General features: G+C 39.1%; 1 protein-coding gene across 2 annotated transcripts in view; it reads left to right on the top strand.

Annotated features, from left to right (window-relative positions):
* The window catches only part of STX3 (syntaxin 3), a 136,214-nt gene extending 118,411 nt beyond the window's left edge, over window positions 1-17,803 (top strand). The window contains exon 11 of one of the 2 annotated variants that reach the window (XR_013829605.1): window positions 17,640-17,748. Coding sequence is in view for 1 of the 2 variants with exons in the window: in XM_079930899.1 (XP_079787025.1) it covers window positions 17,640-17,711 (72 nt within the window). In the remaining variant the exon portion in view is untranslated. Of the gene's footprint in view, window positions 1-17,639 lie in introns of both variants that reach the window. The other variant, XM_079930899.1, reaches the window with a different exon arrangement.
* The last annotated feature ends 225 nt before the right edge of the window (window positions 17,804-18,028 follow it).

Here is an 18,028-nt window from a genome sequence, read left to right as displayed (position 1 = left end):
ACTTCCATACTGATTTCCATAGTGGTTGCACCAATTTACATTCCCACCAACAGTGCACAATTGTTCCCTTTTCTTCACATCCTCACTGACACTTGTTATTTCTTGCCTTTTTTTTAAATTTAAAAAATTTTTTTAATTTTTTATTTATTTATTTTTTATTTCTTGCCTTTTTGATAATAGCCATTTTAACAGGTGTGAGATGATATCTCATTGTGGTTTTGATTTGCATTTCCCTGATGATTGAGCATTTTTTCATGTACTTGGTGGCCACCTGCATGTTGTCTTTGGAAAAATGTCTATTCAGATCTTCTGCCTGTTTTTAAAAATTGGATTTTTTTATTGAATTGTATGAGTTCTTTACATATTTTGGATATTAACCCCTAATAAGATATATGATTTACAAATACTTTCTCCCATTCAGTAGGTTGCCTTTTAATTTTATTGATGACTTCCTTTGCTGTGCAGAAGTTTTTTAGTTTGATGTAGTTCACTTGTTTATTCTTACTTTTGTTGCCTTTGCTTTTGGAGTCAGATCCAAAACAAAACAAAAAAAACATTGCCAAGACCAGTGTCAAGAAATATATTGCCTATGTTTTCCTCTAGGAGTTTTATGGTTTCAGATCTTATGTTCAAGTCTTTGATCCACTTTGGGTCAATTTTTATATGTGGTGTAATATAGTGGTCCAGGTTCATTCTTTTGCATATGGCTGTCCAGTTTTCCCAATACTATTTACTGAAGAGACTCTACTTTCCCTAATGTGTATTCTTGGCTTGTCATAAATTAATTGACTATAATATGTAATAGTTTACTTCTGGGCTCTCCCTATTGTTTTCCATTTGTCTATGTGTCACTTTTCTAGTATTTTATTAAGGAATTTCATATCTACATTCATACAGTATATCGGTCTGTAGTTCTTTTTGTGATGTCTGGTTTTGGTATCAGGGTAATACTGGCTTCATAGAATGAGTTGAGCAGTTTTGTCCTCGTCTATTTCTTGGGAGAGTTTGTGAAGCATTGGTATTAATTCTTTAAATGTCTGGTAGAATTCACCAGTGAAGCCATGTAGGCTTGGATTTTTTCTTTGTGGGTAGTGTTTAATTATTAATTCAATCTGCTTACTTGATCTAGGTCTATTCAAATTGAGCATATTTTGAGTTAAGTCAAATTAAGACCAGGATTTCAGGAAAACTTCCACAGAGCTCCAGTAATGACAGTTCTCTGGGGATGGGATTTTAGGGAGCCCCAGACTGTTCTGTGTTCTTTGGGTTCTGCTAGGCTGTTGGTTTTCATGGCTACTATGGAGCTGGGGAGATAGGAATTGGCATAGGACAACTTAGAATGTCACAGAGCTCATTGTTCTTACTGCGATTCCACCGTTAGTCTTGAATACATGCTCCTTGGATGGTTGCAAGCCTTAGGTTAATTTCTAGAATTGTGAGAAAGTTAAATTTGACAGTTTCTGCCAGTTTTTTTGTCTTTTATTTTTTAGAAAAGTGAATTTTTGTGTTTTTTTTATTTTAATTGAAATATAATTGATTTACAGTGTTGTTAGTTTCTGATGTACAGCAAAGGGATTCCGTTTTATATATATATATATATATATATATATATATATATATATTCTTTTCAGATTCTTTTCCATTGTAGTTATTACAAGATATTGAATCTAGTTCCCTGTACTATACAGCTGGACCTTGTTGTTTATCCATTTTGCATATGGTAGTTTGTGTCTGCTAATCCCAAACTCCTAATTTACCCATTACCCCACCTTTTCCCACTCTGGCAACCATAAATTTGTTTTGTATGTCTGTGGGTCTATTTATGTTTTGTAAATAAGTTCATCTGTATCATTTTGTAAACTTCACACATTAAGTGATACCATATATTTGTCTTTCTCTGTCTGACTTACTTCACTTAGTATGATAATCCCTAGGTCTATCCATGTTGCTGTAAATGGCAATGCTTCATTCTTTTTTATGGCTGGGTAATATTCCACTGTGTGTATATACCCCATCTTCTTTATCCATTCATCTGTTGATGGACATTTAGGTTGCTTCCATGTCTTGGCTACTGTAAACAGTGCTGCTATGAACATTGGGGTGCATGTATCTTTTTGAATTAGAGTCTTCTCTGGACATAAGCCTAGGAGTGGGAATCCTGGATGATATGGTAACTCTATTTTTAGTTTTTAAAGGAACCTCCATACTGTTCTCCGTAGTGGCTGCACCAATTTACATTCCCACCAACAGTGTAGGGAGGGTTCCCTTTTGGAAAAGTGAATTTTTGGTGATCTTTATTCTGCTATACTGGAACTTACTATTGAATACATTTTTAATTAATAAGAGAAATAAGGAGCACACAGTATCCATTTTCCATACTTTATATACAATTGATAGAATTTTTTTTTTTTTTTTTTTGTGGTACGTGGGCCTCTCACTGTTGTGGCCTCTCCCGCTGCGGAGCACAGGCTCCAGACGCACAGGCTCATGGGCCCAGCTGCTCTGCGGCTTGTGGGATCTTCCCGGACCGGGGCACGAACCCGTGTCCCCTGCATCGGCAGGCAGACTCTCAACCACTGTGCCATCAGGGAAGCCCCAGTTAATAGAATTTTGACTGAAATAACACATTTAATAGCAACACGTTACTGAATGTTATATGCCTATGAAATGTCCTTGGAAATATTTTATTTACATAAGAATATTTATTGTATAAATTAACAGGTTGAAAAATGGTAATCCAGTATGACAATTTAAACATGAGTAACAGCAAAAGTATACACCTAAATGTGTTTACAGAGGTTGTCCCTGTGTTAGGATTATGGAAATTTTTATTTTGCCATAACACAGTGTTTTTGAATGTCTCCCCAATAAGCACGTAGTCAGAAGACACAAAACTCCAATCATGGCTTTACATAAAAGTGCTTCTCTGTAATCTTTCTAGCACTGTGGTAATGTTGGAAGCCAAATCTCCCGAGTAAAATTATTAAGTAGAAGCTGTAGCCTTTGTTTCTAGCCTGGCCATTCGTCATTTCAATTTCACAATTTCAGTCTCCAGAAATGCTAACTGGTGGCACCGATGGTCCAAAGCCTGAGCTGGAATTTTCTTAGTGGTCTTTGTGGAAACAGTCTCTTCAGAATCCGTGGGAAGAGACTTTAATGTAAAGATCTTACATCTTGAATTGATCTGTTTCTTGTTCCAATTTCATTAAAACTTCTGTGTGAGATGGTATACTTCAATTAAAAAGGTCTTTTTTGGGCTTCCCTGGTGGCGCAGTGGTTGAGAGTCTGCCTGCCTCCCTCTTGCATCTCCCTCCCACCCTCCCTACCCCACCCCTCTAGGTGGTCACAAAGCACTGAAGCTGATCTCCCTGTGCTATAAACATTTTACTTTTAACAAGTAGTTCATAGAAAGTAAAATAAGAACCAGCTGGCCTGTGACACGCACCTGAAAACAATACACCTTAAAGGAATTTTTCCAGTGACCTCTTTCTGCATTATGTTACAACAGAGAACTGATTAAAAAATCACTCCCCTGGAGAAAACCTAATGGGACAAAAAAGACCTTTTTTTTTTTTTTTTGCGGTACGCGGGCCTCTCACTGTTGTGGCCTCTCCCGTCGCGGAGCACAGGCTCGGGACGCTCAGGCTCAGCGGCCATGGCTCACGGGCCCAGCCGCTTCGCAGCATGTGGGATCTTCCCGGACCGGGGCACGAGCCCGTGTCCCCTGCATCGGCAGGTGGACTTTCAACCACTGCGCCACCAGGGAAGCCCTCATTGTCCACTCTTTAAGGCCAAACATTTAGAAGAAATTAAATCCTGACTTCAGTTTATAATTCTCTATTCTATACAAGACCTAATGTTTTCCAATTTTGGTAACTTAGATAAATCCTGTACACCCGAATGCACATAATTGGATTGAAAAAGGTTTTTTTCTAAAAGGGAATTCGGGTGCTTGTTTAATATAGATACCATGACCCTATGGCTTTTGGGAAAAAGTCCTCAACTTTTTTTGTTGTTTTTTTTTGCGGTACGCGGGCCTCTCACTGCTGCGGCCTCTCCCGTTGCGGAGCACAGGCTGCAGACGCGCAGGCTCAGCGGCCATGGCTCATGGGCCCAGCCACTCCGCAGCATGTGGGATCTTCCCGGACCGGGGCACGAACCCGTGTCCCCTGCATCGGCAGGCAGACTCTCAACCACTGCGCCACCAGGTAGGCCCCCCCTAAACTTTTTTTTTTTTATATTTTAAGGATCAATGAAATAACCCTTTTACTGTTCTGGTATTTTATGAGTGGAAAATTTAAAAGATCTAGGACTCTTACTTTATGCTAGTGAGAGCTGTCTTTGGATAACTTCTTCATAAGGCTATCAGAGCTAACATTCTCTATATTGGGGAATAGATTCTTCAATAGCGGGTCATTGGGAGGCGGAGGTGGAATTCTTAATAGTGTTATTCCCACTCCCCCTCCCCCCAAATCAACGTTGTCACAAATGTCAAATTTTCATTCTTTTTTATGCCTAATATTCCATTGTATATATATACCACATCTTCTTTGTCCATTCATCTGTTGATGGGTGGACTCTGCAAAATACAACAAACATAAAACAGACTCACGAAGACAGAGAACAAACTAGTGGTTACCAAAGGGGAGGGAGTGGGAGGAGGGGCAACATAGGTGAAGGGGATTAAGAGGTACAAACTACAAGGTATAATATAAGTTACGAGAATATAATGTGCAGCACAGGGAAACAGTCAATATTTCATAACAACTTTTTATGGAGTATAATCTAGAAAAATATGCAATTTTTAATAGATTGTACACCTAAAACTAATATAATATTGTAAGTCAACTACACTTCAATAAAATTTTTAAAAAATCCAGTAGGGGCAGCGTGGTGGTGGTCTTGAACCTATGACTATTAAAGTAGGGTGGACAGCAATGAATCAAGCCAAAATGAGACTCGATGGTTTACTTTTAAATGTAACCCGACGTGCAGATTTTCTCTTCTTTAAAACTTGTAGCTCACCATTTTTGGATGCCACTCCAAGCACTATCAACAACAATCTTACAAAGTTCAAAAATGATATTCCCTCTACCAGTTCTTGTTCTTCCTGGAACTTAACCAACCCTTACCTGTTTGAATTGCCTTGGATTCCATACTTGCAACACTCCTCGGTGAGGATCCTTAGAACAGGCAGCAGGTGCTGGGGTTGATATAAGGAAAGAAAAAGCCCAAAGCTCTGCTAATTAGTGTTTTTGTTTTGGTTTTTCGGTTTTTGTTTTAAATGGTGTCTACGTGATGTCTTACATTAATTACAGTCATGTTTGGGAAGAAAATGCTATTTCCATGTGTTTATATATGTTCTGGTCTTATTGATAAATCTTCCCTCACCCCCGTTATCATGTCAGATTCATTAAATCTCCAGTCTGGTTTAAACATAATCTGATAAGCAAACCATTCACTTTAAATAGCTTTTACTGGGATAAAAATCGTCAAGTGTCTCAATCTCCTCAACCATTCCCTCTGACGACCAGCACATAGTAGATGCTCAATATTCAGTGGTCAGAGCGTTAGTCAGTGTGTTCTCTGTACTGAGTGTGTCAGCAACTACACTGCAGCTGTTTATTAACTCCCTGTCTTTTTATTCTGCTGGCAAAGCCATCCCATCAGTCACTTCCACTTAAAATGCCTCATTCTTTAGTTCATGAGAGTGCAAATGTGGTTCTGTTCTAGATTATTCTGTGGCAATCTTGATAACTCTGTTACGATAGCATTCTTTAATTTTAAAACCCATCAATATAGATTTTGGAACTTTTCTGTGCCACGTCCTGAGAGGTCATCTAGAAGTTAGGGTTCAGGTAGTGCCTAATGCTTTATATGTTTTAAAAAAGTGTTTCTTATAAATTAGTGGCAATGTAGCCGTTGCATATTCTCTTATGGTAAGATATATATAAATATATAATTTTTATGGAGAGATGATTCTACAAATAAAACATGCTGTGTCTTTGTGGCTATACTTCTTGATGTCTGGATAATTAACCTCAAAACAGGGCCTAAGCTGGGAGGCTGGTGTGGAAGGGTCATTGTCACCCACACAGCTGTTAGTAGCATTCAGTAAACCACGGACAGAGGTACTGGTAGTTTGTCTGGTAACGCATTCAAATTCTTTTAGTTTGACTTCTTATGGTGAGCGAAGATGAAGCTGGAAAAGACAGAGTTGATAAAGAACTTTCAGAAAGGTGCGTGGTTCCACCTGTCACTTAATGAAGCACACCTGCCCACCAGGAAACCTCCTCAATATTAGCTATTGTATTACTGTGCTCCTTTTGAACCAATCTTGAGCTTTGAACCCTTATCTCAGAGTCTGATCCTATGCAGATTACATGCCACTTACTAGCTGTGTGACTCGGGGCAGGTTATTTAATTCCTCCATGTATCACTTGATCATCTGTATAATGGGAGGAAAATAATATCTACCTCCTAGGACTGTTTTAATGACTAAATGAATGAATTTATGGAAAACTTTGAGAACAACACATGTTCAAACTTTAAGTCCTATGTAGCAGATACAATGAATAAGCCATAGGTCTGTCAGTTTAATACTCTTAGAGATGAGTTGCAGAATATTTTTAGCATGACCTCACTTGTAAAGCTTTAAAAATATGCAAATGTGCTATATTTGTAAAACGAACGCTACCTATATATATATACTCATTTAGTAGAAGTGTAAAACCATGCATGGGGATCATGGTTACTATCTCAGGAGAGGGAAGGAGAATTGCGTTAAGTAGGGGCACATGGTGCTGGTGTGGAAGGGCTAACATTAAAACAATAAAACATTGTCATGTTTTATTTCTAAAATATATCTGAAACAAACATAAAAATGTTAAAATCTGTTACAGCTGAGTGGTGGGCATATAAATGTTATATCCTTTAATTTTCCAGTTGTTTGAAAAGTTCTTTTCTTTTTCTTATAAATTACACCTTGAATATAGAGCCCGAATAACATTGGCTTGTGTGTCTGCACTTTTACAAGGTGTTCTTTATCAAGTTCACTTTTCAAATCAGAGAACAAAGCCTAAGAGGTGGAATTGCCATTTTCAAGAAGCAAAGCCAGACCTGAATGGTGTCTTTTATACGCTAATCTTCCACAGATGTTGTTAATATTGGCAGATGCAGGCAGTACTGTTCTACTGCTTAGCGGTTTTCTGAATTGTGGACACGTCATATTTTCAATTCAGTAGAAACATAATAATCCTTTCCTGTTGGTAGCTTAAGTCCTTTAAGAAAGGTTTAGTAGCCATGGTGGAAATGACCACCATCGGGTCAACAGTGAGACAGAATACAAGGCTTGACTACACTGCAGGCCTACTGGGAACAGCTGTAGTAAGAATATTTCTTTACCTTTCTCCAAGGTCAATAGGATGAGTTTAATTTTCATTCTTGGATTCTAGGAACAAGGTAAATGGATAATTTTTTTTTCTAATGAGTTTGGGATTTCTTATTTGACAGTACTTTCAATTGATCTGAGGCTAATTAAGAACTCACTTTGGAGGGTGGGATTCCACCAAGCTTATTTCCATAGCAGGCTAGGATGGTCCTCTAGGTTTGAATCCCCTTCAACTTGCCTGTCTAGATGGATAAAAGCCTTCAAGTCTGTTGTAGCTGCTCCCCTCAGTGCCCCAGAGGGAGATAGATGCATTTTAACAAAATATTTTTGGAGAACTCACCTTAAATCTGAAATAATGACTTCGAGTACGTAATCAAAGAACCCCATCCGTTAAGACAAAGCTTCGTGGCATCCCTAAACTGATCCCACAAAGGCCCCTATAAGTCACTTGACCTGTAGGACAAACTCTCAGGAATTTCAGAGATTCCCCAGGTCCACGAACATGGAAAAGAGCTGTTTCACTGTATGAACCCTACGTACACTTTTGAGTACCAGAGCCGTCATAAAAGTGTTCCTTTCAGGAGGCTGAGTGATAGTGCTGTAAACGTTTTCCTTTGGTGGAGAACTCTGCACCTGAGCACAGGCACAGGCCTAAAATCTCGCGAGGCTTCCTAAACCTTCACCTTCTGTTTCCTGAACAGTCCTTGCTGGGAGCATTCATTATCAAGATGAAGGCCTCTGTGTGGTTAAGAGAGCTGCTTTTCCTTAGTCCCTTGATGTTTACTAGGTCTGGGCTGTTGCCAAATAGGTGAGATATATTGGGTTGATGGTGATTTAATTGAATGATTGCCAGTGATGGGCCTTCAGCGTGGGGGTTTTGACAGGAGTATTTGCTCCTAACAACAAAGGCCAATGGGAAACTTTACGCCCTTTGACCGACATCTCCTTGTTAGATGACTAAGGCATCTCCTTTCTGCCTCAGTCCCTGGTAACCACCATGATACTTTCTCCAATGAGTTTAATTACTTACGTTATTTAGATGCTTCATATAAGTGGGATCATGTATTTCTTTGTTCTTCTGTGTCTGGCTTCTTCCACTTAGCATAATGTACTCCAGGTTCATCCATGAAGTTGCAAATGACAGGATTTCCTTATTTTTAAAAGATGAATAATATCACATTGTATGTAAATATAATAGTTTCTTTATCCGTTCATCCACTGATGGACATTTAGGTTGCTTCCATATCTTGGCTATTGTGGGTGGTGCCTCAGTGAACATGAGAGGACAGATATCTCTTTGAGATGCTGTTTTCATTTCCTTTAGATATATACCCAGAATGGGATCGCTGGATCCTATGTCAGTTCTATTTTACTTTTTTGAAGACTCTTCCTACTGTTTTCCATAGTGGCTGCACCAATTTACATTCCTCCCAACAGTGCACAAGGGTTCCTTTTTCTCCACATTCTTGCCATCACTTGTTATATTTCATTTATGATAATAGCCACCCTAACGGATGTGAGGTGATATCTCACTGTGGTTTTGCATCTCCCTGATTAGTGATATTGAGCACTTTTTCATATATGTGTTGGTTATTTGTATGTCTTCTTTTGAGAAATACCTATTCAAGTCCTTTGGCCATTTTAAAATCAGGTTATTTATTTATTTAAGCTATTTTGGACATTAACCCTTTATCAGATATGTGGTTTGCCAATATTTTCTCCCATTCCATAGGTTGCCTTTTCACTTTGTTGATGGTTTCCTTTGCTGTGCAGAAGCTTTTTAGTGTGATGTGGTCCCATTTGTCTATTTTTGCTTTTGTTACTTGTGCTTTCAGTGTCATATCCAAGAAATCATTGCCAAGGCCAATGTCAAGAAGATTTTCTCTATGTTTTCTTCTAGGAGTTTTCCAGTTTCAGGTCTTATATTTAAGTCTTTAATCCATTTTGAGTTGATTTTTGTGAATGGTGTACCATAGGGGTCCAATTTTATTCTCTTGCATGTGGATATCCAGTTATCCCCATGCTATGTAAGTCCTAGAGATCTACTGTACACCATAGTGCCTGTGGTTAACAATACTGTACGTTTAAACTTTTGCTAAGAGGATAGATCTTAGGTTAAGTGTTCTTATCACATGCACAAAAATAAGAGAATGGGAGGAAAAAATATGTGTAAAGGTGTTTTTTTAAATACTACTAATAGAGAGGGATAATATGTATTCTTATATTTAAAAAAAGATTTAATTTTTTAAAAGCAGTTTTAGGTTCACAGCAAAATTGAGAGGAAGGGACAGGAATTTCCCATATACCCCTGCCCCCCCCACCAGACACAGCCTCCCATTATCAACATCCCGCACCAGAGCAGCACTTCTGTTGCAGTTGATGTGTCAACGTAGATTCATCATACGCACCCGAAGTCTGTAGTTTACCTTAATGCTCACTCTCGTACATTTATGGGTTTGGGCATGTATCCACCATTAAAATATTACACAGAATAATTTCGTTGCCTAAAAGACCTCTGTGCCCTGCCTATTCATCCATTCTGACTCACCGTAAAAACTCCAGTCTTAATTATGGCCCAGGAAGCACTCTGCAGTCTGGTTTTATTATATTCCAGGGAAGAGGGCTAGGGCGTGCCAGCACTCAGCTCCTACCAGGCTAACCCATCCTCCTCTATTTTTAAAAAATTTATTTTATTGAAGCATTTACAATGTTGTGTTCATTTCTGCTGCACAGCAAAGGGATTCAGCTATACATACGTATACTTTTTCATACTCTTTTCCATTATGGCTTATTACAGTATATTGAATATAGTTCCCTATGCTATGCAATAGGACCTTGTTGTTTATCCATCCTGTATATAATGGTTTGCATCTGCTAATCCCAAACTCCCAATCCAACCCTCCCCTGCTCCCCTCTCCCTTGGCAACCACACATCTGCTATGTCTGCCCTCACTCTGTTTTAGCTGTTTGACCTCCTTGTCATTCGTTGAATAGGCCAGGCATGCTCCTGCCTTAGGACCTTGGCACCTTGAAGATCTGCCTAGAATTCTCACTGCCCCCTATTCCTCTATGGCTGGCTCACCTGACACCTTCAGGTCTCTGCTTAAATGTTACTTTCTCAGTGAGGCCTTTTGTTTTTCTGTTTTTGTTTTTCTGAAGTTTTATTTTTTTATAAATTTTTGTTGACATATAGTTGATTTACAATGTTGTGTTAGTTTCTGGTCTACAGTAAAGTGATTCAGTTATACAGTGAGGCCTTCCTTGACTGAGAAAATTATTTTAAATTTTATCCCATGTACAGCTCTAAACCTTTTGTAGTATTTATCATCATCTAATATGATACATATTTTACTTATTTATTTCATATTCTCTGTATTCCTTCATTATAGTATCAGCTCCAGGAGATTCCTTCCCCCACTTCTGTATCTCCAGTGCCTAGAACAGAACCTGGCATATAACATATTTCATTCATTCTAACAAGCACATTTTTTTTTCATATAATAAGACATCCAAATTTTAGAGGCTTTATAATCAATGACATTACAGTTGGCTGGTGGATAGGTGTGCTGTAGCTGCGATCACTTGCACATGAAGAATTTGATCTGAAATTTTCTGTTGATACCTCCTGGTAAGATCAGAGAGGGTCAGCATGAAAACTTGAGAAACTGGGGTTACGGATGGACAGGCAATTCTGGAGATAAGAGTGGAGCATTCTTTTAAGAGATATTGCATTATCAGTGCTTGTGATGGCTCAAAGCATGATAATTATGTGAGAACACAGGGACTGATGATTCTGAGCCAGGAAGCAATTTGGAAGGCGCAGACTCATGATAAAAATATTTTAGGATTTACTTTCACCAGCTACTTTGTTTACATTTGCTTTTGTCCGTAGCATGTGAGTGATATGATTTAAAATGTCCACAGAGCTCTTTTAATTTGCATAGAATGATTCTAAGATTAAGTAACGAAATGTGTCAGATTAACTGGTAGCTTCTTTGATCTTAGTGGTCCATAACATAATGGTGTATATAAAGTTGGAAGAATCTTAGATTCAAGGGAACAACTGGAACAGATGCTCAAAGATTTGTTAAATGAGCGAATGGAAGTTCACCCTGACTTCTTTCTTCTCCAAAAGGCCCTCATGGCTCCTTCTAAACCTATGCAACAGTGCCACCTGCAGGGAAGGCAGCTCACGATGTCTGGTTTGGTTGTGAAGTCCCCAGAGAAGTCAGTATTTATTTTTCTTCCCTGTGAGGTAAGAGATAGATGGGCCTCTGGGCTGGACAGCTGGTGTTTGTCGAGTGGAGCAAAACTGAAGCTTTGTTCTCACCCAGACACTCCAAGCACAAAGGTAGTGGCAGAAGCTGAGCTCTGACTGGAATAAAGAGATAAGATGACCACTCCTGAGGTCAAGGAAAACTTCCCTGTCTGCATACGCACAGCAAGGCTCCTTGGGGAACAAAAGGGGAGGGGGTGCCACCCCATAATAAGTGTGGACATGCACGGGCCCAGCCGCTCCGTGGCACGTGGGATCTTCCCGGACCGGGGCACAAACCCGTGTTCCCTGCATCGGCAGGCAGTTTCTCAACCACTGCGCCACCAGGGAAGCCCTGGAATATTTCTTAATTCTTGTCACCTGGCTGTGCTGAGTTTCCCTGAGTACTTTTGGGGAAGGGGATCAGAATTGCAACATGATATTTTTCTATTTCAACAGGGATAGAATGGGACTTCTTTTACTTTGATTTCTTAGTTATGGAAGAGGAGACTGAATCTCAAAAATGTGTATAAGGCAATGAATGATATTGGGGTCCAGTGACCCATGAGTTGGCAGACTGAGTTGAGGTAGGCTTTTTTGTTTTGTTTTGGTTTGGTTTGGTTTGACCCTGTCATGGCTTGTGAGATTGAGATTCAGGTAAGAGTAGGATGCATTTCTCACATATTTGTCTTTTTGCTTTTATAAAGTCCAAATACTTGTTCCGAATTTGTCTTTGTAATAAGGTGCCATGCGACTAATTTTGCTTTCAAACAATGCAGAATGAGGGAAAAGTAGGTTTTCTACTAAGAATGAGGGCATTTACTAAAAGTAGGAGACGAAGAGTGAGTTTCCCCTTTTCATTTGTGTACTTGGGGTATTCTCTACCCAGGACACTCTAGTTGGGTTGGCACACTTTTTCTGGAAAGGGGCAGATAGCAAATATTTTAGGTTTTGTGAGCCATGCCTTGTAAACCATGATATCTATTGCAACTATTCTGTCATTGTAGCTCAAAAGTAGCAATAGACAGTATGCAAATGAATGAGCATGTCTGTGTTTCAATAACACTTTTTTTTTTATGGACACTGAACTTTGAATTTCACCTAATTTTCATGTGTCATGAAATACTCTTCTTTTGGCTTTGTTTCACCCACTTAGCTTACATAGGCTATAGCTCTACATTATATAATGTATATCTTTGTAGTATAAACTCCTGATGGTTTTCTGGACTATGATGCAAGTGCCTGACTTAAGCTTTTGGTTGCCGATGCATCCACTTCAAAGATGGCTATTTAAAAAAAACACATCACCAGATAGAGTCAGGCCCCATCTCTCATAGACTTAGGTAACTGACCATTTGGCCTCTTTAATTCCTACTCCTAATGTTATAAACTCATCAGTAAAGGGTGTGTCTGCAAAAACCTAGGTCCCCAACCCTGGACCCCAATAAAAGCAGAACCCCAGGCCCGGGCTCCCTTTCTACCTGTGACCTCATCGTGTGGCCCTAGATAGGCTGTGTACCCTCCAGGACCTGTGAGTAAGAACCCTTGTCCTTCAAACTTTCCTGATGGTTATTGCTGAGGGCATCTTGCAATCCTAAGAAAACCCACAATAGTGGGCCAGCCATGACGTTGGTTCTGAAAGGGGAGATGTCTGCGGGAAGCTCTCAGTGGCCCCACGTGGTGCCCCAGGCACTTCTAGCCATAGCCTCACTATAGGTGGGATGAGGGCAGGAAACAATCTTGCTGCAGATCTCATACTTCAATAAAGACTTATTTTTATCCCCACAAAATAAGAGAAGATGGATGTGTTGGTGAACAGAAATGGAGAAACGTCAGAAATTTAAAGCACAATAAATACTTGTAGTAAGACTTTTGGTATTACTATTGCCTTTTTCCAGGTCACCCCAAAATACTAAATTCAAACAATAGTTTGACTTAGGACCAACTGTATTGTAGCAGTGTTCATCTTGCATCTCTGAGCTTAACCTTTTTTGGGGTCCTTCTTCATAGCATTTTATAATATCTAATTTCCATTCTAAACTTATTCTTGGGAAGTGTTTTTGTACAACTGTACTATTATTACCACTTAGTGTTTGCAGAGGAGTGTTTTGGACTTGATACATTTTCATCATAATAATGAGATGTTTGCATTACTAGACAGTGTCCCAAATCATTTATATAAGTTATGAGTAGCTACAATAATACCCTTAATCATGCAATAATGTCCCAAAATGGTGAGGACATCTATTACCAGCTAAATTGTTTGAAAAATGTGGTAACTTTAGTGTTCTAAAGTAATCCTTTTTGGTTAACTAACATTGTTTTCTTGCTCTATTTAAAACTCTGTATAACTTACATATGTATCTTCTGAATCCAATAACTTCTGCTTCATTGAGTGAATAGAACTTCCTAGACCCTTTAAGATGAAGATAGTTTTTTCCCGTGGGTTGAAAGGTAAATGAGAGTCAACAGACATGAAGGTCATTTCAGAGAGCACTCATATGTTATCAACTTCTTAGTTTAAATGTGCAAACCTTCTCATGACATATGAAATAACTTCCATTTAAATTTCTGTGTTCTATCAGGTGTCTGCAGATAGACACTTTTTAACTGTCCTGCAGTACATTCCAAGGAACCAAACACAGACTTTTGAGTTTTGTTGGATATGTAAGTCTTCCTAGTGAGTCCCACAAATCAGTTAGTTTCCGGTTTAACTGTTGGCAGCCTCTTATTAAATGCAGAATTTCAGAAAATACCACAGTTCAGCCACAGATGGTGTATAAGAGCATAGATTGTATAGCTCTTTAGTTTTGTTTTTCTAATTGTAGTTGATTTACAATGTTGTGTTAGTTTTAGGTGTAGAGCAAAGTGATTCAATTATACACACACACACACACACACATATATATGTATATCTATATATATAATTTTTTCAAATTCTTTTCCTTTATAGGTTATTATAAAATATTGAGTACAGTTCCCTGTGCTGTACAGTAGGTCCTTGTTGGTGATCTATTTTATATATAGTAGTGTGTATATGTTAATCCCAAACTCCTAATCTATTGCTATTCCCAGCCCCTTTCACCTTTGGTAAACATAACTTTGTTTTCTATGTCTGTGGGTCTATTTCTGTTTTGTATATAAGTTCATTTGTATCTTAGAGTCCACATATAAGTGATATCATATGATATTTGTCTTTCTCTGTTTGGTTTATCTCACTTAATATGATACTCTCTAGGTCCATTCCTGTTGCTGCAAATGGCATTATTTCATTCTTTTTTATGGCTAATATTCCATTGTATATATGTACCACATCTTTTTTTTTTTTTTCAGTACGCGGGTCTCTCACTGTTGTGGCCTCTCCCGTTGCGGAGCACAGGCTCTGGACGTGCAGGCTCAGCGGCCATGGCTCACGGGCCTAGCCATTCCGCGGCATGTGGGATCTTCCCGGACCGGGGCACGAACCCGTGTCCCCTGCATTGGCAGGCGGACTCCCAACCACTGCGCCACCAGGGAAGCCCCTACCACATCTTCTTTATCCATTCATCTGTCGATTGATATTTAGGTTACTTCCATGTCTTGGCTAGGACTTCCAAGACAAGTGGTGAGAGTGGACATCCTTGCCTTGTTCCTGATCTTAGAGGAAAGGCTTTCAGCTTTTTACCATTGAGTGTGGTGTTAACTGTGGGTTTGTCCTATATGGCCTTTATTATGTTGAGGTATGTTTCCTCTATGCCCACTTTCTGGAGAGTTTTTGTCATAAATGGATGTTGAATTTTATCAAAAGCTTTTTCTGCATCTATTTAGGTAATCATATGGCTTTTATTCTTCAGTTTGTTAATGTGGTGTATCACACTGACTGATTGGTGGATATTAAAAAGTCCTTGCATCCCTGGGATAAATCCCACTTGTTCATGGTGTATGACCCTTTTAATGAATTGTTGGATTCAGTTTGCTAGTACTTTGTTGAGGATTTTTGCATCTGTGTTCATCAGTGTTATTGGTCTGTAATTTTCTTTTTTTGTAGTATCTTTGTCTGGTTTTGGTATCAGGGTGATGGTGGCCTCATAGAATGAGTTCAGAAGTATTCCTTCCTCTGCAATTTTTGGAATAGTTTCAGAAGGATAGATGTTAACTCTTCTCTAAATATTTGATGGAATTCGCCTATGAAGCCATCTGGTCCCGGACTTTTGTTTGTTGGGAGTTTTTAAATCACAGATTCAATTTCAGTACTTGTAATTGGTCTGTTCATATTTTCTATTTCTTCCTAGTTCAGTCTTGGGAGATTGTACCTTTCATTAATTTCTGTTCTGGTCTTCGCAATTTCTTTCCTTCCACTAACTTTGGGTTTTGTTTGTCCTTCTTTCTCTAGTTGCTTTAGGTCTAATGTTAGGTTGTTTATTTGAGATTTTTCTTGTGTCCTGAGGTAAGATTGTATCACTATAAACTTATCTCATAGAACTGCTTTGCTGCCTCCTCCCATGGATTTTGGATTGTCATGTTTTCGTTTTCATTTGTCTCTAGGTTCTTTTCTTTTTGGCTGTGCCACGTGGCATGCAGGATCTTAGTTCCCCAACCAGGGACTGAACCCGTGCCCCTGCAGTGGAAGCATGGAGTCTTAACCACTAGACCGCCAAGGAAGTCCCTGTCTCTAGATACCTTTAATTTCCTCTTTGACTAGAAGTAAGTTATTTTTTAAAGTGAGGGATGGCTTATAGCATAACGAATCACAGCTTTCTGAAAACTACTAAGTTTGGATGCCTATTTGATGCACAATTCTTAAGCAGCTATAGGAATAGCGTTCCTGAGTATGCATAGGAACTTGCATAGAGTATGCAAGCGGATGGCCAGATTTCTCTCTCATGGAAGAGAGGGTGCACAGGGGAATGATCCAATGGGACATAGTCAGATTCCTGAAAAGACAAAAACACAGAGCACAGATCCTATGTTCATTGTTTCTAAGAAAAGAAGAGTAAATGTTTGTGTATAGATCTTGAGACAGAATGTTCTATCTTTCAGACTCTGTCTTTCAGACAATGATTCATTTATAGTATTATATGCGTGGTGTTACGGATGGTTATGGATACTTGACAATTTCAATCTTCAAAACACACATTGTTATGCAGGCATTTAATTCTTTTAGGAAGTCTTTGAATCCTAACTTTAGGAGTCTTCTGGGTTACCCTTTACTGTGGGTTACCTGCACACTCAAAAACCACCATTCTGTACTCTTAATAATATTATTTTTAGGATCCAGGTATCGACTGATGTTGGAATTGAAAGATATTTTACCTTAGTTTGGGTTATAAAATTCTAGACAAAGTTTTAGGGGTTAAACTCTTATTTAAAATGACCCCAGTTAGTGTCCCAATACAAACAATTAAAAAATATAATTTCTGTTCTGGAAGTACTTTAGAAACAGGGTACTTAAAGAAAGCTTCATGGCCATTGAGCAATGTTAAGAAATGCTACTTTTAGGTTTCCTTACCTCAGCCATCTTGCAGAATCAATCTCTTTACCCTCTCTTTTGGCCTAGCCTGTTAAATTTTTCTTTGAGTACCAAATCAAAGGCAATTTTTAGAAGCTCCTTTTTGGATAAAATGGGAGAAAAAGGAAATACATGCCTTTAGATCTATTTAGATATCTTTGTTTATGGACTGTTCTTCGGGTTGAACCAGTTTGTTATTTGTGGCATCCACAGATGTGCTGCTCGTATTTCCTTTCAAGGAAAGATGCATTGCCCATCCCAGAATAGCCTCCAGCTGTTAACTCCATTGCTCCTTTAGCCTTTGGGCAGAGATCATACTCTTCTCTTGGGGGTTCCAACCCATGCCTCAGCAAGATTGGAACAAAGGTCTAGCCATTGCCGCCCAACCTGGGACTCCTCTAAAGGGCAATTTTTAGAATCCCTTGTTGGACTGGCACAGAGACAGTCACGTCTCAGTCTTTGTCTGATGACTTTGCCTGATCGATTCTTTCTCCCTTTCCTTTCAGAGGAGTTACTCTTCAATAAAAACGGACACTCCTGAGGAGCTGAGTCAAGATGGCACAGCGGGAAGACCCTGAGTTCACCTCCTCTCATGGGCACACCAAAAATGACAACTATTTATAGAGCAACTATTGATGAGAAAGACTGGAATCTACCGGTAAAGATCCTCTACAACTAGAAATATAAAGAAGGAACCACAACAAAACAGGTGTGGTTGGGGGAGGATATGGTATAGTCAAGACCCATATCCCTGAATGGGCAACCCGCAAACAAGAGGATAATTTTACAATTTCAGAGTTCTCCCCAAGGAGCAAGGGGTCTAAGCCCCACATCAGGCTCCCCAACCTGGGGGTCCTGCACTGGGAGGACAAGCCCCCCAGAACACTTGGGTTTG

This window comes from Stenella coeruleoalba (genome assembly GCF_951394435.1).
Source record: "Stenella coeruleoalba genome assembly, chromosome: 8".
Taxonomy (NCBI): domain Eukaryota; kingdom Metazoa; phylum Chordata; class Mammalia; order Artiodactyla; family Delphinidae; genus Stenella; species Stenella coeruleoalba.
Note: the sequence above shows the minus strand (reverse complement) of the source record. Positions and strands in the feature narration are given on the sequence as shown.